The 25,758-nt window shown below is 46.9% G+C and overlaps 1 protein-coding gene across 1 annotated transcript in view; it reads right to left on the bottom strand.

Moving 5' to 3' along the window:
* Positions 1-25,758, bottom strand: part of Tnks (tankyrase) — a 334,637-nt gene that overhangs the window by 9,571 nt on the left and 299,308 nt on the right. The window contains exon 27 of the mRNA XM_084591573.1: positions 13,275-13,431. Within this exon, the coding sequence (XP_084447699.1) occupies positions 13,275-13,431 (157 nt within the window). The remainder of the gene's footprint in view (positions 1-13,274; positions 13,432-25,758) is intronic.

Genomic DNA, 25,758 nt, shown 5'->3' with positions numbered 1-25,758 from the left:
ATCTGCTAATTTTAAATCAGCCACCTGACTTATCTCAACAGCATTTTCTAGAAGCAGCAGTTGGTTGGAGCAGATTTCTTGAATTTCGAGGGTTGTGCTCCTTGCGGTCGTACTGGCTTTGTAGCCGGAGCTTGACTCAACATTGTTTTTTCTTTATAACGTTGGCCGAGCCGCCGAAAGGGTAAATGGTCACTTCCTCTTCACCGGTCACCTCAAGATTATAAACGATCATTGACTGCCTCTGTCAAACAGACAGCGAGCGAGGCGGTTTCTTTTCGGTCCGTCGACCCACACCTGCGTAGCCTGCAGCAGCACAGCGTTTTTGTTGTTGTTGCTGAGAGACGCTGTTGATTGTAACCCAGTAGTGGTCTTGCCCTCGGCGTTCGGTGCCGGTGGATCACAAGCGAAGTGATGTGTCGTCGGACACTTCGCGCGACGTAGCGTCCAATTCTTACGCCCTTTCGTCATGTACCCTCTTTTCGCGCATCGGTAGCACCTTCCTTCGTTTCGCAGTTTTCTTTTCTTCTCATCGATTGATATCAAAGCATTGCAATCTGCCGCCGCATGCCTCTCTGAAGTGCACAAAGGGCATCTCTCCTTGCTCAATTTGGCATTCACCTGGAGGCTGGCCGCTGAGCCCTTGCCGTTGACGCTGTTGGGAGACTCCGTTCTCTGGCATGGTCAGGTCGCGTCTGCTGAGGAGCATGTGTGCTTCCTCCGTGTACCTTTTCCCTGCTCTCCACTTCCAGGCGAACTGATTGCAGAATGACTTGGAGACTCGAGCTGTCGAGCACATGTTTGTCTGCACTGTGGGCCTTATGGTACTCAACCGCCCATTCGGCCAGCAATACATGAAGCAAAGCCGCGCACAGCATCGCACCATAGCTGTCCGATTTGACACCAAAGTTTCAAGTCCTGCAATGTTTCGCTGAACATGATCGTGGAGGCGTCGCAGCGTGTTCACGTCACTGAGAGCTCTAACCTGGGGGAGGTTTAACAGCTGCATAAAGTGTTCTTGCATGAGCACATCCTGACACCCGAAATGCTCTTGGAGTGTCTTTACAGCGTGGTCGTAATTCTTCTGTTGTTTGGATCAGGTCAAAGCTGCCGCCGCTTTTCCTGTCAATGCTGTCCGCAGGTACAAGAACTTTTCTATGCTGGTCAAGCTGTTATTCTTGTGGACTGCTTGCCGGAATTGTTGCCAGAACGGTTGCCAGTCGAGTTTGTTGCTGCTGAATTTCTGAAGCTCCAGCTTACGTAACCTCAGTTCTCCTGAACGGGTAGCGGGTGATCTGGTCGCGGTTCCTTCTGCATTCAATGTGCTTGTTGCACGGTTGCCAGTCGAGCTTGTTGCCACTGAATTTCTGAAGCTCCAGCTTCGGTAACCTCAGTTGTCCTGAACGGGCAGTAGGTGATCTGGTCACGACTTCTTCTGCATTCAATGTGCTTGTTGCACCGTTAGAATTTGTTTCACTGAAACGCCGAAGCCTTGTCCGCATTCGTGTCATGAGAGCTTGGCACTTACGAACTCCTTTGTATTCTTCCGCGAGGCCTTCGCCACATACATGTGGCTCAATCAGGGCATCCAACTGTTTCAGATCTCTCGAAACAATGTCCAACTCATCCGATATTTCCGCGATGAGGTCTCGTTGCTGGGGGCCGAGGTCATCCGCCGTCGTTAGTCCCGACCTTTAATTGTCCAAACTGCACTCACAGAGGCACTGGCCGGAGAGCATCTCAAAGTATCACCGCACTGCTCCAGGGATGCTGAGTGTCTCTAGAGTTACTATATAGGCTTTGCCAGAGTTCCTCGTTTCTTTTCTTTCACCGCCAAGCAACCCGTGTACCACCGCCAACCCAACGGGCACTCCCGTTGCATCGCATCATCCCTTGTAAGGACGGCGCGCTGCGCTGTGTGCGAGCTGTAGTGATGATGACTTATTTCGTTTAGTACAGTCAACGTAATCGCTTCTTGACTGTGTTTCCAGTTTCGCTGCTCAACTTCTGCAGAGACATCATATGGTTTCACCGCACCACTTGGTTGCTCATGCAGCACCTTCGCGCAACTCTGGCAAAGCTTATATAGTAACTCTAGGTTAAACCCCATAACCTACACAATCAAGCACGCCATTGCACTGGAGCTGGTTGCAGAGGCCAAGGTTAATCCTTCACAATTTGATGCAGCAGATCCCAGATGGCACCACATGTACATCCTCTAATTTTTTTTAACCTGAACGCACGAGCGTCGACCACCGAGGCGATAAGCGCGATACGACGGAACACAGCGGCGAAGTGAGCGAGAATATGCACATGCGCGCAATGAGCACTCCGGTGCAGCTGTCCTCTGCCAGGCTGTTACGGGAACCGGATCTGACCCCACCTGTCTTTTTGTGCGTTATCGCATTTCATTCTGTTTTCTGCATGCTGCTGGGAAAAGATTAGAAAAGGCCACGTGGTACCGCCTGCTTTCCTGTATAAGAGGAAGGTGTGAATTGATAAGCGAATTAAGCGAAATGAATTGATAAGCAAAGAACCTTTAATTTGCCGCAGGAAAATGCTACGTGATCTAAGCAAAAAGAACCAAAATGCTGATACGCATGTAGTTAATCAGCGGGCGTATATCGCATTCCATCCAGCGCTACCTCCTGACCACTTATTTATAACTTCATGGAAGCGTTCAGAAAAGAAAACGGATGATGACGATAACGATGCTCAAAAAAGCAGGGGTGAGGTCCCGTTCCCAGAACAGCCTGGCAGAGGACAGCTGCACCGGAGTGCTCATTGAGCGCATGCGCATATTCTTGCTGATTTCGCCACTGTGCCCCGTCATACGGCGCTTATCAACTCAACGGTCGACGCTCGTGCGTTCAGGTTAAAAACGTGGGAGGGTGTACACCTGAAACTGCACAGCACCAGCCTTACAGCCACAGAAATATTGTCAGGCAAGCCTTGTGTAAAAAACAGCAAATACATAGAGCTAAAATAAGTAAGATGAAGTGAACAAAAAAAAAAGCCAGCGCCAATGTTCTTAGATAGACAGTTGGAAAACTGCGCGGTGTGAAGTAGGCCACAACGATCGCCGATCTGGCATGAGTTGATCGCAAAGAGACCGCAGTGCCTCTCTCCCCCGTTGCGATAGATGGGTGAGGCCATAGAGCTAATACACGGGCAGAAATTTTAAAATATTACTAACTCATTCTTTTCAGCAACGCAACGAAAAATAAAACTGCGGCTGCGTTTTTTAACACATCTTTGTACGCATGAAACGCCACCACATTTCCAGGCGTATTTCAAGCAGGCAGGTAGCAGACGACTCGCTTGAGCCGCGTCTGCCAGAGCTCCTCAATACTACCAGTTGTGAAACTTTCCATAGGGCCCATGTATTAAAAAACGGCAGTTTCGATTGGTTAAAACTCCGGTGTTTACGAATGGTGGCGGAACCTGCGGCCATTAAAGGGAACTGCGTCTAAATTCCAAACTTTCTGACTGTTGATAAATGCACAACCATTATGGAAAATAAAACTAGTTGAAGACTTGTAGCGGCAAAGATTATTAGGATAACAGCCATATAGTTAGTTAAGATGGAAAAGAGAAGAGGAAAATTTGATTTCCAAAAGGCAATGGCAGTAATAGCAAAAAGCTTGTATTGAATGCTTCCGGGTGGCGTGACAATTCATAGACACCCGAAAAATGCGTACAAAATTTGGTCACTTTTTGAAGTGGAGTTTCGCAACTGGTATGATCCAAACGCTCTGGCGTCTGCAACCTCCTTGCTTCAGACGCGTCAGTAGACGCGGTGGCTTTCATATGCGCACAAATGTGTGTTTAAAGACGCAAACACAATTTTATTATCTGTTGCATTGCTAATAGAAGAAGATTAGCAGTATTTAAAAATTTCCAACTGCATATTAGCTCTACGGCCTCACTCATCTACCGCAGCGGGGGAAAGGGGCGCTGCGGTTGCTCTGTGATCAACTCACGCCGGACCGGCAATTGTTTTGGCCCACTTTGCAGCGCGGTGCGCCAGCACAGTTATCCAACTGTCTCCAAGAATGTTGCCCCGCACATAGTGGAGGTTGTGCCACCTAGTGACGGCATCACAAAACCCAAGCAGGGCTTCCCAGTGGCCTTTATCTTTGAGTTTCTATGCAGTCGAAGGTTTTGATGAACAAAAATTGTGATCGTTCGGTTCATACGCTTCAACTGGAACTTGGGTCATGTCTAGAAACAAATGTTTTGTGGTGGGGTGCTCTAACAACTATGAAAGCTCCCTGGGAACGCATTTCTTGAAGTTTCCTTGCCGGTCTTACGAACAGGAGCAATGACAACAGTGGGTTGTTTCTGGGTGGAAAAAAAGTTCTGCTCACGTCTCGTTATTTTTGTAACTATTTACTACATCACTTTTATGGTGCTGCTATGAAATGTTAATCATCTTATGTGTACCCTGTCAAGCAGCGTCAGTTCGTTTTAACAGCTTTTCTCTTTAATTTTATGCGAAAGAAAGTTACACGCTTCTTGTCACAACAGAGACCGCATCCTGTGCATAGCATTTTTTTTTTTCTAAGTGAATGCAGCACAGATCAGATCATGTTTCACACGTGGCTTTGGATTGTTTCCGAGCTCTTTATGTACATGTCTGCGTGTTTAACTGCTGGTGAGCTGGAAAGCGTTGCTACTGTACGCACATTTGTTTGAGATGTGGCACAGCTTCCGCAATTTCTCGCCTATCTGCGGAGTGTCATTCGCTGCATGTATTTATGAAACGGCGTACTGCAGATTTTTTTATTTGTGCAAATATTGCGGTCTCTAGCTGGCATGAGGCCACATTCGTGCACGCTTAACAGCGTTGTGATTGTTTAGTTATGACGCAGAAAATAGGTTATGATTGTGACATTTAGTGAATGTCCCCTTGCTTAGCGCCCCATTGATAATTGGAAACATATATTCGCCTGGATAAGTTCCTAACACATATTGTTGATTTGTGTTGACGCATATTTGCTTTCTTGTGAATTTAGTAAAAATAACCCCTGGGGGCCAACTAAAAACAGTGGGATCTGCAGCCAGCAGTTCGTGAATAGCAAAAAATCAAATGAAGAAGACCCTATCGTACCTCCCTACAGTATTTCCTACTGTTTACAAACGCTCAACCCCAGGGACATCTGAGAGGTATCAAAGGTAATTCTATTAATTTTTAGAGGCAACATGAATCGCGACATGGATCGCACCACGCTTCATGCATGACATTCAATGGTTTAGGAATTCTTTCTGCATGTGTGTTTACACAGACGATTCGTGAGCCGTGAAGCAATGCTAGTGCAGAGATGGAACTGGCGACTGGCTTCTTGTAGCAGCTTTTGCAGCAGAAGAAACTGCAGTTTGTAGCAGAAATTTCAAGTTTTGTAGCAGAAGAAATGGCATTTTGTAGCAAATTATTAGAGCTTTTGTAGCAGAAAAAAAAAATTTTTTGTAGCAAAATTTCAAATCTCGAGACGCTTAAATAAAAAGGCTTGTTTTATTTCTGGAACCCAATTGCTCAGATGTTTATAACAACAATAGCCATGTAAAAACAAGCTTCAAGCTTCAAGACAAATTTCAAATCTCGAGACGCTTAAATAAAGAAGGCTTGTTTTATTTCTGGAACCCAATTGCTCAGATGTTTATAACAACAATAGCCATGTAAAAAAAAGCTTCAAGCTCAAATGCAGTTAAAGTGCTGTTCTTTCCTTAAAAAGCCCCAAATTAAGCAAACAGGCAGTTTTGCTTAAAACAAAGCCGTTTTTAATCAGAGGGAAGGTATAACGAGATATTCAACTACACTATAAAAACTGCAGCCTTGGAAAGAAGGTAGCTAGCTGTCTTAATATAAAATCTCCCTGTAAAAATTCAGAACTGCCGTTACTGAAAGCTGAAACTTAATGACTCCAACTTGGACAGTGCCGCTGCGAGCCTTTCTTGTCCATCCTGTCCATTCTTCCGAAGAGCTTGTCCACGCTCAACGTCTGTAAAATTTTTAGACTTGACGTCTTTTGAGAAAAGCAGCTCAGCATTGGTGCTCATATTCCTGACAAGCCTGACCTCTTCCTGTACCTGTTCCTGATTCTGACCTCTTTTCTGGGAGTTTTTGAAAGCTGAAACTTAATGACTCAACTTGGACAGTGCCGCTGCGAGCCTTTCTTGTCCATCCTGTCCATTCTTCCGAAGAGCTTGTCCACGCTCAACGTCTGTAAAATTTTTAGACTTGACGTCTTTTGAGAAAAGCAGCTCAGCATTGGTGCTCATATTCCTGACAAGCCTGACCTCTTCCTGTACCTGTTCCTGATTCTGACCTCTTTTCTGGGAGTCTTTGTCCTGTACATCAGGGTAACGTCGAGGTGCCTTTTTCCTTCAAGACCCATGCTGACGGGAGATGAAGAGAGAATAATTTTGCAGGTCCTGGGTTGAGATTCTTTTCCCCCCAAGAAAGGCACGCTGCTGACGCACTGCCAAGACTGAGATAATCTTCTAAAGGGCGCATAAACGTTGACGCTTGGAATTAAGTTGTGAAATTATAAAAGATGTTCCACATAAGGGGTGGAACTTAAGGTACAAAAGTAGCGAACAGAGTTCGGTGCGCTTGCACAGAAGCAGTAAAATGCTTAGCGCTCCCTCTGCTGCTACTCAGGCCATCGCAGCCCACACATCACTGATACGAGAAAAAAAAAAAGGAAGCAAGCGTGCATACTGCTCTAGCTGTGCTTTGCCGAGGGCAGTTCCAAACCGTCACTCGTTTGATACTGCGAAGTCTGCGTTGTCCAGCCTGCTGCTTTGAACACACACAGACACATGCATGCACGCAAATTAAGGGAGTGCACAGGGCAGCTCGAAGCCGTCATGCATTTGAACATGCTTCAACCCTTCGCAGTCAGCCTGCCAGCCCCTCCTTTCACCCCTCCCACGCACTGGACTTTATCTTGCAGCCCCCTCTAACTCCTTCCAGGTAGATCGGGAAAAAAAACAACAACAACAGAGAAACAAACACCGGCCGGAGACGCAGAAGTGACATAGACAAATGTCAATTTTGTGTCTCGTGATTGTCTGCCCAGGACTTGCAAAATATTCTTCTGCCTTGCACAGTGTTGCCAGCAGATGTCAATTTTTGTTTCGCAACAGTTTGGTTTCGCTGTCGGCAGAGTTATTCAATGACTTTTGGCACAGGTGTGGTGCAAAAGTAGGCAAAAAAATAAATTTTGAAGCAGCATGTAGCAGGATTTCTGATTTGGCGCAGTTTGGCGCAATTGGAGCAGCAATTCCACCATTGCTAGTGTGTGCATGCTACTCATTCTAGATTTTGCACAGCTGGCTCTTGAGTTTTCAGTTATAGAATATCTTTCGGTTCGTGCACTTGCTGAATGGGCATGCTGCAGCTCTTTTACTTGTGCATATAATGCTGTTTCTAACAGGCGTGAAGTTGGAACATTGCCACACGTGTAACACCTTTGAGACGGTTGGGTGCTAACTCCGTCTCTCAACTGAGACTTTTCCTTTTCCTTAGGTTCACTTTAATTAACCTTCCCTTTTGTATCTAAAAAGACGCTTTTGGCTGGAAAGTTATGTGGCAGTTGTGATATTTTATTTGCCAGGGCTCATTTCATAGCTAATAGTTCCTGAAGGTTGCTGGACGCTGTTTGCATTGCTTTCAAATTTAGTAAAGATGAGAGTTCATGGGAGCCAACAGACATGAGTCTGCAGCCACAATTTCGTTAATGACGACAAGTAAAATGACCCGAACAGCTTACAGATGGCCTAGGGGAGGAACATTTAAGAAGTAACAAATGTAAATTTACTATTGGTGGTTTTCCAGCATTTAATTTCGAACTGGGTAATGCAAGTTAGGTAACTGCATGTCACAAAATTTTCAAATGAAGCTTTTCACCTGTTACAGATGGGGCAAAAATGCTGTGATGTCAGCCATAAAAAAAAAAAAAAAAAAAATGCGTTTGAAACGCAAACTTTAACAAGAAAGTTGAGAGGTCAAACAATCCCTGAATGCCTTATAGCTTTCTTCTTGTTTCATACCAAGCGCAAGTTGTGATATGTATAAGTTACGCGCGTATACATCGCGGAAAATCTGAGTAAATATCTAGTGTTGGCGATAGGATATGAAAACGTAAGGTATACTTCTGAGCAGCCGGGGTTGCCGCACTCGCTTCTTAAGCTTACATTCAAAAGCAGTAATAGATAATGCCACAGTCGTCATGAGCGTTTTTCGTCTGCCGTGGTGGCGGTTCAGTTATGCGGAGCTCTCCACTACAGTATCTAACGGAGCTCGAGAAGGGACAGCATGCGAAGAGGCAGTCGCACCAAGAACTAGTGCTACTTAAAATAGTCGTGGTTTGAGCTACAAATGATGCACTCTCGCCATTTCAATGACGCGTTACAATTGTGTCAAATTCAATACAGATGGTGCAAATTATTTCTGATTAGTCCAGCACATTTTCCTGTACACAAGTGCGCCGCCAAAGTGGCTGTTCCGCTCACCTCTCAACAACCGCTTGATCGGGCATGCGAAACAGCACCATGTTGCACTCAAGGAAAACTAACTTTTTTTCCAAACACAGTGCAAGCATGGGTATTGATTTTAAAGCGCAAAAAGAGGGATGGTGCTCATGATAAACTTTAAGGTGTAGCCGGTCTTGATGACTCTTGTTTGCGGCAAACATTTCGCGTGAACGCGGGTCGGGTATTCCCGCTTCGGGCGAAAGTCCAACTGCGAATTTGGACAGAAGTCCACTTAGGAGCAATTCAATTCATTTTCGGTCATTGTCGCTGTGGAAACAGTCGCCATGCACGCGTACAAACGGCAGATCACAACTGTGAACTTCTGCCACACTTGCTGCAGCAATAGGGAAGCCGGGGACTGTGCTCCGCCTGTGCTTCCTGCAGCCGCTGGTAAATGGCTTTCAGTGGGGCCCCTACAGGCGGTGCGCGGGGCGTATAATCGGATCAAGAGGGATGACCCCCGCCCATTTTCTTTTATTTCATGGGGCTCAAATTTCAGGCTGTGGGCCATATACAGATATGGGTTATACACACAAAAATGCAGGACTGGAGATAAGGTTCTGAGCTAGTACCATACCTGCCAACCTAGCAACATGAAAATTCGGAAGACTGCCGTGGAGGAAGAGGGGGGGGGGGTTGTTTGTTAGTTTAGTGATTCGGACATTATTGAGGCTGACAACATTGGAACGAGGTGAGAGTGGCGGCCCACTAGTTTATTTTGAACTGATTTCTCTGTTGTCGCATCGTCAGAATTTCTTTTAAGTACCATATTTACATGATTGTAAGCCGACCCCCTTTTTAGAATTCGAAAATCCGAAGTGGGGGCGTCGACTTCCAATCGAAACCAAAGCATGGCACCCTTATCCCTTTGAAGGTTTTTTGCTGTACGGGTACAGTTTCAATCCTCCGTTTGATATTTTGCGCCCTAATGACGATGCATGCTCACTAGGAGGCGCTGGCCACCTCCTAGGACTTACAAGAAGCATTAGAAAATTATTGCGCTGCCTTCTTGGGAAGATAAACAGAACTGATTTCTGTGGAAGCTGATTACCATCTTTATTGGGGCTGCTGTTTGCTTGTTTATCGTGGCATTCCCGCTCCCCTTGTTTACAGAGTTTCCCGAGGTTCTCGAATCTACAGATCGAGCATTGAGTGATGTTGGCTCCAAAATACTCCAAAATACGGTTCCTATTATTTTTAATAACTTTTCCCCGACTTTACTCATTTTGTACTTTCAAAATCCGCAATAAAGTAATTCGACCATTTGGGAAAGTTTTTTTTTCTTTAAGTTCGACCCTCAAAGGGTTAATAAGAGCAAGATAAAAACTATATCAGGCAGGATATGGCAAATTTATTTGCTCTGCAGCTTCAAGTGCAAAATTTAGTTACTGTGCGTGCTTCTCGGAAATAATTTTTTTCTTTAACTTTTACTGTGCAGCACGAACTGCACCTGAGGGAGTGTCGACAGTTTACGGAACAGCCACTTTTCGAATCGCGGCGAAGCTCGCTTTTTGCACATCAGTTGCATCGGGTCACGTGACAAGGCGGCACTTCCGGGGACTGCTGACAGATGACAGAAGAGCCAACACCGATTGTTTGTTGAGCTCGCGCGTGGTTCGAGCGTTCGTACTTTTGACTTTACGACCGGCCACATGCTTTATCATGAGCTCTCCAGTCCCAAAATCTTCCGGCGCTTCACCGAAATGCGTGATTTGAAGTGGAGACGAGTAGTACCAGCCAGGCAATAAATTTTCCGAAGTGGCGTGAGTTGGTTGAACATTATGTTAAAACAGCGCTAGAACACGGACAAATAGAACAAAATGCATGTTTGTCTCTTTCTATCTGTCCGTGTTCTAGTGCTGTTTTAACAAAATAAATTTGCGTTGTCGAAAGCATCCACCGGTATGGTTTTTCTTTTTTTTTTTTCGGGGGGCGGGGGGGTTCAACTTACAATCATGTAAATACGGTATATAGGCTCATGAAAGCGTCTGACTACCCGTGCTGAACCATGGCAGCACCTGTCGGTTGCCCGCATTCGTGCCGACGGCCACTACCCTGATTCAAGCTGCATGCTGGTGACTAAATGCTCCTGTGCTGCTTTCCAGCATGGTTATATTATAGGGGAGAAAACCTGGGCCAGGGGGCGCTGCGCCGCTCTGTGCGTCAGCGCCCTCCATGGAGATCCCGTCAAAACCTCCGCGCAGTGCGGCCGCGTCGTCTGCTCCCCGCCGCATAGAAAAGCATGCTGTCGTCTGCTCCGCGCTGCCTTCCAGCACGTGTTTGCGCGCGCGCGCTCGGTTGTTTCTCTCCTCCTCCGGCCGCATTCTGGCCGCCGTCGCGCTCCAACAAAGGGGGCAAGAAAAAAAAACTGGAATAAAAAAGTGACGGCGCGCTTTTTCGCAAAACTCGTGAAAGTGTTTTTCTCTCTTCTCTCTTTCGTGTTGAAACGATGGTCGTCGGTTTTTTTTTTTTAGGTATCTCGTACCGCTCGTATCTCGCACCTCTGTTTGTAACTGGCCGTGCCGCAGCAGCCATCGCAGAACCAAGTCGGCCTCAAGAAACAGATATATGTCATTAATGCCATCACTCGGCGCTTATAAAGGGAAAACACATACGTTAATCGTCCTATCCTCATACGCGATCCTGCTTCGGGAGCTCAAAACTGCGCATTCGCTAGAGGAGATAACTGAACTAGGGATTGCACAGCGTAGCTGTGGAATTAAGAAGACAAATGTTTACTTGGAGAGATGTCCCCGCCTGCATGAAAAATCGTCAGGCATTTCCTCACTCTTCGTCTCACGGAGAGAGGAAACTGCCGAAAGAATGGCATGCCTCGGCTTCTCGTCAGTGATCCAGGTCGTTAAGAAACATCTCATCGTTAAAGGTAGATAAGTCATTGATTTCGGATGGCAGCGCCACAGCAGCGAACTCCCCCTGACCGCTGTCAGCAGGAGCCAAAGGGTAAGGCGGCATGCTTTGTGCCTTTGTAGGGAACGCGTCCTAAACGCGCCGAAAGCAGGCACCACGGCGCCGGCAGCATCGCCTAAAACGTCTGTCCCCAAAGAGTTGAATAGGCCCCTTTCAAGTGAGCAGTCACAAATGGAAAGTCCCCAACCAGCGCCCGGAGCACTCGTCACTGTGTACACGCGTATCAATTCTCAACGAGAAGGCTGGACCCTTCATTCTCTGAACAACATGGAAGAGGCATCAAGAGGTGCCGCCTCAAGTCCTTCAAAATACCTGTCGCTTGCCTCTGCCTTCGAGTACCGAATTCGCGTTCATGTTCTTTTTTTTTTTTTTTGTCTCAGCCTGCCAACAAGCGCTCTTTGAAAACAATGTCCGCGGCGATCAATTAATCATAATTTCTCACTTTCGAAAGCACCGATAAAAAGCGTGCCTCCAGCCAGCCTCTATGTCAGCCGGGGCACAGAAAAATGCAAAAATAAGAAACACCACTGGCAAAGAGCGCCGGCTTTGCGCGCACAGACGCATGACCATCCCCCCTCGTTCTCACTCTCCTTCTCCCGCTCCGCTTGCACGTGCGGCTGCCTGTAGCACGCGCTCCCGAGCGAGCGGGCTGCGCAGACTCCGCAGACAGCCGCGCGCAGCGCGGGCGCGGATGCGCGTAGGTTTTGTAGTTCCTCTCCGCTCCACTGGAAACCGAGCGCTGGCGTCGCGGAGCAAACTCCAGCTTTGGTTCCCTATAGGCCGTTATAGAATTACAGCTAAAGCGTGAAGAAAAAAAATTAGAAAAAAAAAAACAACAACACTGGGCCGTGGCAGCCAGTTTTCGGAAGATTTGAAGTCACGTCCGTACAATCGGGAGGTGTAATCGAAATTTAGGCGACTTCCAGACAATTCGGGAGAGCTGGCAGGTATGCAGCACTATACAGAACCATTCACATAAAACTCAGTAGGTCCAATGTTGGACCTATTGGCACCATCTATGCAGCCCTGGTTAAATTACATCATTAAAATTCCCGCCAAAAGATACCGGAAAAAAGAAAAAAATGACCCTCAGTGTTGCAGCGTTGATGCACCTACTGGAGAAGCAAGTATACTATTTCTGGTATATTTACAAACTTTCAGAGCATACCTTTCATTTTATATCAATGTTATGCTTCAATATTAAAGTTTTATATCAAAAGTTATAGCGAATGTGCAGAAACCAAAATTTTAAATGTACAAGCACTTACTTTAGTCTTTTATATTATATTTTGATCTTCGTGTCCAATATATTGGACAACGCACAAAGCTGAAACGAGTGCTATTGACAACACAATAAAAAATATTCAGCTTTGTAACCTCAATGACTTATCTGAAAACCTAAAAAGAAAAAATGAAGAAACTATGACCCCAAGTGGGGCATTTTGGGTCCCAAGAGGTCATACAAAGTTCTACTGTAAAATGTTGAACTGTTCAAAATTTATATTGAGGTGAAGTTCTCATTCACCAAGTGAAAACCTGTTTAGAGCCTTTTACTGTTCGAGGGCAGTGAAATAAATAAGCTTTAAGTTCACCATGTTTCTCATTTGGTGACCATGTTCATGGTGAACTTAGAGCTTATTTATTTCACTGCCCTCAAACAGTACAAGGCTGTAAAGCAAAAACAAAAGAAATAAAGGGGGCAAATATTTTGCTCTTCTGTGAACATCTCAACTGCATCAACATGGTCAATCCTGTTGGTTTTCATCTGTGTCATCAAAACAAATTTTGTGTCCTCAAGGGAGACCTACCTGCTCACCACGATAGACGACATACTCAGGGTATGAGAGGCCTCCCACACTTGGTCGTCCTATGACCGAGTGATGGCCAGGGGGAGCATGTGCCATCTTCATGGCACTGAACTGCAGAAATGACTTGCCCAGTGTCACACGGCACAACAGCATTTGCCTGCAGCCAAAAGAGAACAATGGGCAAACAAATGAGGCTAAAAACAATATCATTTTCAAATAATAATCAATCTAGAGTCCAGTAGTACTTGCGAGCGGGCTAGTTAGCTATACGACTCCTAGCTATACTATATGATTCAAAGACCCCTTATCAACGAACACCATGAACAATAACAACCGACCCCTAACTGAAAATGGCGTAGCCGCAGTGGCGCACCACTCATAATGTGGAAGTTGCGTACGCGGTTACATCAAGTTTTCGTTATTTGATATTTTGCCCGTCACTATTATAAAACATTTCATCAAATGAAAATATGTACAAAACGCGTAAAATCAACTTGTATACATATCTTATTACATAATACATTTGTGACGAAGAAATTTCTGTCGGCGAGGCAACGCGCTCAGCCCTCGAAGTCTGTTTTGCAAACGCACTCCACCTGAGTGCACACTTTGGCAAGTGCACTTATGTTACGCTGTTTAGCAGCGGTAGAGTGCACTTTTCGTAAGTGACACTCGCCGTAAGTGCGCTTTATTTTGCGCGCTTGACAGGGGTATTACTTGATGTACGCTCCCGTGGTTTAGAGAATTGGTATTATGAGCTATCTGATCAGCTTGCTTTTTTTGCGTGAGGGAATAATCGCATGGCATACGAGGTGAAAATGAAAAGGCTGCCCTAAAGAAATCTGCAGCACGAATGTGCTTCACTTTTTTTGTGACTTTATACGTCACTTGTTTGGCTCGCTGCGCTTGCTTCTGCCATGTTCGTGCACTGGTTGCATTTTCTGCTATGTTTTGCTTTTTCATTTCCGCGGTATTTATTTTCTTTGGCTCCAGGCTGCTGACCCGAATGTCCCTGATCGACTCTTGGCGCTTTGTGGTGTGAAAGAAAAAAGAGAACACATTTTGTGATGTCGCTGCATGTGAATGAACACAGGGGGCTGAAATTTAGGAGTCACGTTTCTGCTATTTGTCCATATCGAGAGAGCGGTGGTGAGGCGGACGTCTGCTGGCCTGAGAAAATTCAACACAACCCCTCAGTTCGTGTTGTATGAACAACTCAAGACGAAGGCTTGCGGCAAGACTGACAACGACTCTGACCGCCTCTGAATTTCAGCCGCATGAACCACCCAGGTCATGGCGGCAAGTTGCCGCATGTCGATGAGCATCAGTAACAGTGTCCCCACTTTTGTTTTCGCGGAGCCGGCTGCACTAGCTAACTGACAGATGACTGAGCAAAGTTATGTTTCTGAAACCACACACAATGGCGCCATCATGTTCATGCCCTTAAAAGGGCATCTCATCTCCTCCTTGGCATCCCTACTTAACAATCAAGTCGCGTGGGCGATGCGGTGTTACCGACCTTGAACTAGCCCGTCCTCATTGTTCTCATGTTTGAAGAGGGCAGAATGCGCTCAGGACGTCTCTGTTGGCCATTCCATTAAGGCCGTGCACTTGGCTAAACCGAACTGATTAGGCATTACATAAATTCTCATGAGACTTCTGATGCGCGTACAAGAAGAGTGAGAAGTTTGGGCTTAAACTGAACATTAAAAAGACGAAGATCATGGCGTCTTGCCCTATCAAGTCCTGGAGCATCAATGGACAAGAAGTGGAAGCTGTGACAGATTTTCTGTTCTTGGGCGCCAAGATTACCTCGGAAGGAGACTGCAGCCATGAAATTAGGAGACGCCTGCTTCTGGGAAAGAGAGCAATGGTTAGCCTTGACCGCCTAGTAAAGAGCAGAGACATTAGTCTGCCAACCAAGATCCGTATAACCCGTGCTATGGTCTTTCCAGTTGTGATGTATGGATGCGAGAGTTGGACTGTGAAAAAGGCTGACCGGCGAAGAATTGACGCGTTTGAATTGTGGTGCTGGCGAAGACTCTTAAGAGTTCCTTGGACTGCCAGAAGATCAAATCAGTCGATATTGTCGACCATAAACCCTGACTGCTCATTGGAGGGTCAAATTCTAAAGTTAAAGCTCATCTACTTTGGTCATCTGATGAGAAGAGAGGAGTCGCTGGAGAAAGATTTGATGTTGGGAAAGGTTGAGGGTCGCCGGAGAAGGGGTAGGCAGCGAACGCGATGGTTAGATGGCATTCTCGAGGCATTGCAGATGAAGCTATGTGATGTTAAGAAGATAGTGAGAGACCGGAAAGCGTGGCGTGACATGGTCCATAGGGTCACGAAGAGTCGGACACGACTGAACGCCTGAACTGAAATTCTCCACCTAGTGAAATGTGCCCAAGGGATCCTTTTAATAAGGCCCTAAGTTCCCCGTTTCAGTGCTGCTTATAGACCCGTTTTACCGAGAGCAAGCAGGAGAGGCAGAAAATACTCTCTAACCAGGTTCACTGCGCCGGCCCATTGTTGCCAGTACCGTGCATTCGCACACTTCATGCATAGCATAGTGGTCTTGCACCTCGGTATATTGTCGTTGGAGAGACTTAAATACCTTTACTAGCGCCTCTTTTAGTGGTAATGTCATGGGGACAGCAATGTGTGTTTGTGGACTGCACAAACAATCAAAGAAATCATAAGATGACTGCCGAGAGCGTATGCAGGAAGCACGCAACGATCGACAGCCCGAGTGCGACTGTGATATGTTTTTGCTTCACCGCTTTTCCAGTCCATGCTGATTTAATTAGTTAATCGGAACTCAAGTTTTTCGACCACCGCATAAACGGAACCGAAAGCAAATTCGAAACCAAAACTAGTTGGGCAAATGCAGCGCCATCGCAGTGCGCATCACTGTCCCCCTCCCCTCAACCTCCCCGACCTCCTGGCGGTTTCGGCAGTTTCGGGTTTTCTCGCACAGCGCGTTACTGCTTGTTGTCGCGGTGTGCGTGCTGTTCCGCATTCAGTTAGGCTTAAGCCTCAGAACCTTTGTTTGGTGTCGTAGCGACATTTCGTCGCGAAGTCAGGATCCAATGGCTACGCAGAAACGACAGCACAATGCGCTTGCACTGGAAAAGAAGATGGATATCATCAATGACTTCGAGAGTGGTCGCTTTACTAAAACGGCGCTTGCAACGAAGTACGGCGTCCCGAAGAGCAGCCTGACGAGAATCCTCCAAGACAAGGACAAGCTGCGGGCGGCATTCGAAACGTCACGCTTTGGTCTCCAGCGAAAAAGACTACGAGCGGCTGATCACGAGGATCTGGAGAAGTGCCTCGTGCTTTGGCTGCGAAGGGCCCGCAGCGAAAACATCCCCATCAGCGGACCACTCATTCGTGCTAAAGGAGAAGAATTCGCTCTCCAGCTCGGCATTGAGGGCTTTTCATGCAGCGACGGGTGGCTGACTAGGTTTAAAGACCGGAATGGTGTAGTGTTCCGTGCCATTTCAGGGGAAACTGCCGCTGCCGATAGGACGGCATGCGGAGAGTGGAAAGCAAGACGGCTGCCCGAAATTCTAAAGGAGTACGACCCTGAAAACGTCTACAACGTGGAGCATAAAATCATTTTTCAGCAGCCATTAAATTAAATCGCAGTTCCCACTACCCTACCAGCAGAAGAGTAAGCGGTCTGCTCTTTTTTTTTTTTTTATTCCTGTACTTTGAGAAAAAACAAAAATGTTCGCTGTGTGCTTTGTGCAGTAAAGTTCTTGCCCATTGTATACTGTTCTCCTTATTACCGAAATTTTGCATTTCGGGATTCACTTCCGCGGAAATCACAAACTGCGCGCCTGCCTGTCGTGTCGGGACCGCGGAAGCTGATTGCACAATGCTGAACACATTATCTCGGTAAACGGAACTCCTGATAAATGAAACATATTTTCCCAGTTCCTTGAGGTTTCGTTTAACGAGAGTACACTGTACATGTATTGTGAAAGATACAACAGATACATCCTCAGAGTTAACTCTGCCGAGTTCGGCCAGCGGAAGCGGAGCGCAGTCCTTCGCAGTCGCCCCGGCCGCTAGTCTTGCTTCCCACAGATGCCGCCATGCCAAACGGATGGTATACGGTTTGTTGGCTCGCTCAAACAAAACAAAAAATAGCACCAAGTTATCGGATAGCTTTCACGAGCACCGCGAAACAGCACTTTTACACTGCCACATCGCAGCATCAACACGCACAGCACAGCCCAAGACGGCGTCAAGAGGAGCCGGAGTGGACTTTCCCAGTTCAGCCGGGGCGCCTCCATCAAACAACGATGACTGCGCCCAGGCATCGAAACTAAAATCGTCTATATAATTAAACCCGTTAGTTCTCTCTCAATTTATGTTCGTCTCTGCTTCGGCGACCACCACCCTATCCATGTCTGAGTGCCTGAAGCTGGAGCCTTACTGTTTGGCAATGTTATTTGCATGGGGAGCTGAGTTTTCAAGAAAATAATTGAATACAATTACCGTATTTACTCGCGTAATGAACCCACTTTTTTTCCAGATAAGTTGACATAAATTTGGGGGGAGGGTTCATTACGCGGGGAAAAAAAATTTAGATATTTTTTAGGTCGAAATTTCATGTCACAATGAAGATAGGAAAATCGCAATCCCAACCTTACCTTTATAGTAAAAACACGTACGCGATGAATGTGAATTAAAAATTCATTTTTATTTTCATGCTGCTGGCTGCTTATGGTCTGTCTCACTCGGGCTCGCTATCTGAATCCACGCTTCAACTCATATCGCTTGCGACTTCGTCGGCGTCGTCGTCTCCCCACAGCGCGTCGTCTTCACTGCCGTCGAGGCTGTTGGAGATGCCAGTCTTTTTGAAGCTGCGGACGACCATCTCGCTGGGAATCACACTCCATGCTTCTAGAATCCATCGACAGAGCATGTCGATGGTGGGCCTTCTAATCTTACCTGCGGGAGTCAGGTCGTGGTTTCCCGCGGCCATCCACTCTGTATAGAGCCGGCGCACGTTGTCCTTAAAGGGCTTATTAATGGAAACATCAAGGGGCTGCAGCACTGATGTCAAGCCACCTGGGATGATAGCGAGGTCCGTGCGTAACTCGCTCATTCGGCAGCGGACATTTTTTTCCAGATGGCCGCGGAAGCTGTCCATAACAAGCAGCGATGGCAGGAGAAGAGCCCCGGGCCGCCGTCCCCAGACTGTTTTCAGCCAGTCGGACACCAGCTCGGCCGACATCCACCCTTTCTCCTGGGCGCGAATGTGGATACCGGCAGGAAGAGTTCCCTTTGGCAGAGTCTTTCTTTTGAAGACGACGAACGGCGGCAGCTTCTTGCCGTCCGCTGTTACAGCTAACATCACGGTGCACCGCTGCTTCTCGGCGCCCGTCGTCTTAACCTGCACACTTTTTGCACCTTTCATATCGACAGTGCTGTTTCTTGGCATGTCAAAGTTTATAGGCGTCTGGTCCGCGTTCCCGATTTGCGACAGCAGGAACTTTTTGTCCTCACGGATCCGAATGACAAAGCGGTGGAAATCACGCACTTTGTCCCCACAGTCTGCCGGCAGCCGCTGGCATAACGTAGTACGCCTTCTGAGGCACAACCCGTTCCGGCGCATGAAACGAGTCGTCCAACCACTGGTCGCCTTAAATTCACTCGCGGCAATGCCGTGACTTCTTGCAGTGGCCCGCGCGTGATTCTGTATCAGCTCGTGGGATACGGCACATCCTTCGTTGCGGAGCCTCTTCACATAGCTCAGAACTTCTTCCTCGACGCGAGGAAACTTGCCCTGCTTCGGCCCGCGAAAGGCCCGGCGATCTTTCTTCGTCGCTCTGAGTTCCTCTTGTTGATTCCTCCAGTAGCGCACACGCACGGGGTCTACACTAAAATGCCGTCCAGCCGCGCGATTGCCATGCTCCAAAGCATGCTCCACGACTTTGAGCTTAAAACCGGCCGTGTAGCTAGCGTAACGCCCCATCGCACAACGCGCAGAAAATGCACAGCACGCACGAAATAATGCAAAGGTCGTAGCGAAGCACTTAAACAGCAACAAAATAGGACTGGCGAAATGGCGACCGACGCTGTCCAAGTGCGTTGTCTTTACTTCGTTCTGCCGCCGCCGCGCATGCATGGCGCTATAAGCAGAGGTTTGCTTTGCATTTAATAGATGGCACTCGGCAACCTGCATCATCATCATCATTGTAAAAAAAAAATCTAGAGAAGTTTGACAAATTGGTTCGAGAAATACAAAGAAAATAGCCGAGCGTGGTGGAAACTGCCGTCACCCCATTTCAAAGAGGACGCCCCAGTAAAGCCCTTTGCGCATCCACCAACGAATCATGCAAGGTCAATGAACGATCAACGAAAGCGTGCAGTCGACGCCCGCGTCACCCGCGTTCGCGTCGCCGGTGTTCAGCATCGTTGGCTTCAAATGATGTTTATTTTATCACTGCGCGATCAGACAATTTTATGATCGTCGACAGTCGACAGCGCCGGCCAATTGAGCCGAGATAACGCGAACATGCTGAACACCGACCCTGCGGGCGGGTGCGCGTTATTTACGCGACGTAAAAAAAAAAATTCAATTTTCGACGACAAAAGTGGGGGGTGGGTTCATTACGCGAGTGGGTTCATTACGCGAGTAAATACGGTAATTTCATGTAAAACAATTCCTTGAGAACTTATGCATTATGTTATGTATGCTTTTGTGAAGAGGTTTTAAAAAAATTTGCTGCAGGTAACTTTATCAAGCATACCATTTGTTTCTCTTGATGTCAAAGAATACAATAAAGGTAAAATTGTCAACCTGCCTGCAACAAAACTTCAGTAATAGGATATTAAAGGTACTTCAGAAACATGAACAGTTTGTCTTCCTGTTCACGAAGTGACAGTTTCAATATCCTGTAATCCGCCTTTTGCGCGAGTTTTCTGCGCTTGCGCGAAGTCGTAGCGGCGACCGATGGAAACACATTGGACGGCGTCGACGGCGTTTCTCCGCGCCGCCAGTGCGCGGGGGATGGCGGCACCGGGCGGCACGGTGACCGTCCCAGGCTTGGCAAAGCGATGCCAACCACATCTGCCGCTTACGGTTGCCACTCTCTAAGAGTGCCGAGATGCAAGACGTGGTTTTTCAGGTTTCCTTCGGCGAACCGTGACCAACAACGACGTGAAGCTTGAATTAGGGCCACCAAGTGTCAAGATGTGAATAGCCGACCTTAGCAACCGACTGTGTATACTCTCGACTGTGCGAAAAACACTTCATTACAGGTATGTATGCATCTAAAGGAAATGTGCATGATGAAAAGTATCTACCGGAGTTTGCACCAAGCCTGTAACCCACTAGTGATAGCCGCAATGAGCATTTGTTCGGCGCGTCTGATGGCGATGTATTTTGTCGTTTGTTTTCTTTATGTGCGAAGGGGCCAGGTAGCGCATATATCACAGGTGGCTGTGTGCGCTAAATCGTAATATTTAGCATGTTTTATTGCTACTGCCGCCTGACTAAAAAGAAAAAAAAATGGGCGTTTGTTGTGATGCACCGCCACTCACGAGCCGAGTGGTTAAGCTGGTCATGAGGCTCGCGAACGGCAGTGCATTAAGGGGAGACGCGGGTCTTAAAACGGTCGAAAATGGTCAAAAAGTCGATTTTGGGAAAAACTCATTTTCGGAAGGTTTATCCTTTCGAGCATCTACAGTAAAATTATTAACGCTGAATTCGGTCGGGAAATGCGATAAAATCGGCTTTCAAAACACCACGGCAGCGACGAAATGGCCCCGAAAAGAGAGACTTTGTTCGAACTTCCCGCGCGCGCCGCCGGCGTTGCAGCCGGCCGATCGCCGCCATCTTGGGCTTGTTTTGAAGCTGGTTTCTTTGTGCGCAATTTGAGCTATCTCAAAATGGCGTCGCTCAAGCCGAGCGGCGGTTCGGGCCGGTTTCCCGAAGGCCGTTTTCGGGTCTCTGATTGGCTGGCACGCGGCGCGCCGTTCTGCGCCTCCTATTGGCTGGTGTGACCGTCTACGTCATTTTTTTTTTCTTTCTCTTGCGTTCGCTGCTGTGGCTGTCGCTTCGTGCGCGTCTGTTTTTGCGCTCGTGTTTCTCTACACGCCGTGTTTCCGCCTTGTGCCGGGAGTTTCTCTTTGCGATCGAGATGCCGGGAGACAGTCGATTGAAACCAAGCACGCAACGAGCTTTTGGAAGCCGGAAGAAACGTCCGTGGAACAAAAAACGGCAGGCAGCGGCCACCAGTGCGTCGCCGGGGCCTGCAGTGCCGGACTCGTTGGATCCGCCGGGTACATCAAGCACGCTGCCCGATGACGACACCGCGGGACCAAGTTGCAGCACGAATCGTATCTCGGATCGTGGTACACTTCGTGTTGATGCTGTGTACTATTCGTCGACCAAGCAGGCGCAGCGTGTTGAGCGATCGGCGCAAGCAAAGTCCGTTCTGTCGGAAAAGTCGGCTACCCAGCGCAAGTTTGACCTTCTTGGCGTCAGTGCGGATTACCAGACAGCTGATGCCGGTACCCAGTTCGTGATTGTGGACTTGAAGGTTTTGAACAATTTTTTCGCGCAAGCGAAGTGCGGAACCTGCGGCGCAGGAAGTCTGCGTTTGAGCAAGGCAACAGATAAGGAGTACGGCCTTGCTGTAAAGCTTCTGCTTGTCTGCGAAAACTGCGATTTCGAACAGAAGCAGTTCTCTTCCCCAAGAATAAGCGAAGCAGTTCTCTTCCCCAACTGTTTGCCTGGTGGAGCTCTCGTCTCGGCTCCGGTCCTCACTTTCACCTAAAAAAAAAAAAAAAAAAAAAAAAAAAAAAAAAAAAAGAGAAAGAAAAAAAAAAAGTCAACCCCTAACTTTTCGAAAGTAACCTCTATAATTTCATCACACTTACACATTCGACATTTTTTTTTAAATGTTTCCTTGGATGGAATAAGACACTTTTTGTTTTGTTTTGTAGGGAAACTGACAGGGAACATCTGAGTAACATCCGTTGTCGAAGATTCTTCCCAATATTTTCTGCACTCAGTGTCAAAACTTCAAATGAGTTTTTCTCAGCTTCATGTTTTTTGGTGACATGACTAGCCTTACGGAACTTTTCATTGGGTTTTTGTGGTGCAATTTTAATAAATCTTATACCGTTGAATTCAGAAAGGTTCGAACTGTGGAGCTATGCTATTTTTATATTGCTAAGTTGAACATATCAAATTTATTGAACAATAATGTCAGCTAATTATATTTTCGAATTGTGGGGCATCTACATAATTGAATATTTTTATACTGTGATGTACATCAATGATAATATAAATAGCATAGCTCCACATGGCAGGCCTTTGGCTACAACTACATTTTAATCGGAACGAAAAAATATTGAGGGAAACTGTCCTAACGACCCGTAAGAAATTACCAAATTAGGCTTTGGTTATTTCCCAATAACATTAGAACTAATTGAGATAGAGTAAAACTAATTACATTTTTGAAAACAGGAGGAAGAAATACATATACACACCCAATTTCGTTATTATATCTCTAAAAATAAAAATTTTCATTTTAAGACCAGTGTCTCCCCTTAAAACGCCGTACTTTTTTTTTCTTGTTAGTCAGGTGGCAGTCACAATAAAACATGCTAAATATTACGGCCTAGCGCACACAGCCGCCTGTGATATTTAAGCTACCTAGCCCTTTCGCACATAGACAAAATACATCGCCTTCAGGCCCCGGCGCACCTAAAGCAATCACGCACCGAAGAAATCCTCATTGCAGCTATCACTGGTGCGTTACAGGCTGGGTGCAAACTCCAGTAGGTACTTTTCATCATGCATATTTCCTTTAGATGCATACATACCTGTAGTATCTGTGTTTTTGCCGCTCGGAGCATATGACGCACTTGACACTCTTGCACGACGCAAAGTATTTTTTTTTTTTTACCTTAAAGGCTCGCCTTCGTGCACGCCAAAGCATTCGGATTTTGTTCCTTTGGTGTACGCAATCAGATGCACTTCATTACGGAGCTTGATAATCATCGTTTTCGTCCAACCGTTTGCAACGGCAAGGAAACCGCCCGGCACAAATGAGTCTCCTGGAGGGTTCATACTCGTTCACTTGCAGAGTGGACCGCTCTGGACGTAAAACAGGGTTTGTTCCTGACCGAGATGCGCATCCGATATGTAGGAGGTGCACATGTGTCACCAAGTCGTTGATTCCGCAGAAATCACGGCGGAGGCAGAAAGGTTGTGGATCCTTTCACAACAGAATGACCATTCTCTGTGCACCGAGAACCTTTTCACCACTGCGACCATATCCATTCTGACTCCTGAGGGCAGAAACCGGCTACAGCGCTGAATCATCCGTTTCCAGAAAAATGCTGCGCGTTTCCTGCAGGTGTGCATTCCGGCCGGGACAATGCCCTTTCCAGGGGGTGTGTATAAAGTGCCTCTCTGCCGAGCTTCGTAGATGAAATCCTATAGCTGCACGCTTGTAGATGACGCGAGGCGGAAGCGACGCACATTGGACCATGCCAGCGCCGCGGTGACCGCATTGTGCTCGGTAACTCAAGACACCCCCCGCACATATGCGCCGCTCGAAGTCACAGGAGACTATTCCACCTAGCTCTGCAGCATCAACAAACCCCTGGCTGCTTTGCCCTTTGAGATCCCTCTCTCTCTCTCTCTCTCTTTGCCTCCGCGCTCTACTGTCTGCCGAAAACCTGCACGTTGAGAGCCTCTCATTCTGTCACGTCGAACACGGCCCGCGCTACACGCTCTTACAATACGTAGTATATGCGTGTGTTATGAGTGGATTGTGAAAACGCTGTACATTCCCCCATACTGCCTGAACATGATATACTGCAATCACTATCACTACTTTCAGCCACGAGGCCAAAAAAAGGGGGAGTTTTCGCTTTCTACCTGCGTTGGCGTGGCCATTTCGTATGGTGCACTTTCGCGTCGTGTGCTACACTGCCGTTCAATGTGTTTCTCGCCCGCTCCCGCATGATGGCGCCACATCCTCCCGCAAAAGGCGGATTATAGGCAGATTGACAACCCAATTTATTGGATTCACTGTCATCAAGAGAAACATGTGACATGAATTTTAGCAACTTGCTCGCAGCAAAATTTCTTCTAAGTTTTTCCCAAAAGCTTACATAACATATTGCACAAGCGCTCAAGCAACTGTTCTGCAACCCTGTTGGATTTTACAGTGGAAGCAGGCAGGCTTCGGCTTTCGAGAAGGCGTCAAAAGAGCTGCATTCAGTTTTGAGCAAGTCTTTGTTGTTAGAAGTGAAGTTGCCTCCATCTTTTGCAAATTATGTTGTTTTGCTATCACTGTTATATAATGTTCAGTTTCGTCTGTTGTTCGGGATGCACAGTCCTTCGACACTGTGCGAACTACATATTGCCTGCCAAATCAAGGTGCAGAAGAGAGGAAAGAAGGAAGCTGATCATTATTAGTGTTATTTTTCTGGCATTAAAATAGACAAAACCGACCTTGGGATCAGCAGCCTTACGATAAAGTCATTGAGCCATTGCAATGGGTCTGACATCGCAAAAATAAGCATCTCCATCTGGCTGAGCAAGAGGAGTTCTGTGTGACAACTGTGCTTATCATAATTTTGTTGAATGTACAAAAGGGACAAGCAAAGTAAATTGAAGAGCAGTGCAAAAAATGCATACTGGAGCAGGTATGAGCAGACAAGCAGGTGTGGAGAAGATATAAATCCTGGAGCAGTACTGTGCTCATTTGGAAGCAACTTCAATTGCAAACATCAACACTAGTGTCTCAAAGTATCACTGAGGTTGAGATTCTCGCGCCACACAATTAACTTCAACAGGCAGTTCAGCGCTTATCTCAAATGGTTTATGGGAGAAAATTCAGAGGTAAGAAAGTCGCAAGAGTAAAAAAACATGCTGTCAAGAGTGGACTTATGAGTAACTTTTTCACTCTTGGATGGGTACATGTCCTTCACTACCACTCTGTGTCGGAGCAATAAAGCTCCAGTGGCGTGCTAGCAAGATGCAATTAGGTGCCGCAGAAAACAGAGAGCTTGCTTCTTATGTACACTGGCCTTTACAAAACAAACATGCCCTGCATACTAGTTTCGCCAATACTGTTCCAAACCGAAGGTGTGGAAACGAAATTACACCACAAGATACAGTTCAGAGAGCTGAGGCCTTTGTTTGTCATCTGCTTTCTCGTTCTTGGCCTTGTAATTGCGTTGCATATAAGCTAGACTCTATTTCTGTGCACCAACTACACAAGCTGCGGCTTTACTTTTATCACTATCCACTGAAACCCGTTTTTGTGCACATCAAATCTCACGTGGTCACCTTTTTTGTCGCAGTTCACTGCCACTTGTGTGACGTGATGGCGAGCATGCGTGTTGCCACACCTTGTGACCTAACGTGCAGGCACGCAGCCACACGAAACCCTAAGGCCATCAACACACTGATTTGTTTATTTTAGGGCACTGGAAG

Source organism: Amblyomma maculatum, chromosome 1 (assembly GCF_055883805.1).
Source record: "Amblyomma maculatum isolate TAMU_Amacu chromosome 1, ASM5588380v1, whole genome shotgun sequence".
In the NCBI taxonomy this organism is placed as follows: Eukaryota; Metazoa; Arthropoda; class Arachnida; order Ixodida; family Ixodidae; genus Amblyomma; species Amblyomma maculatum.
This window is presented reverse-complemented; position numbering and strand designations above follow the sequence as displayed.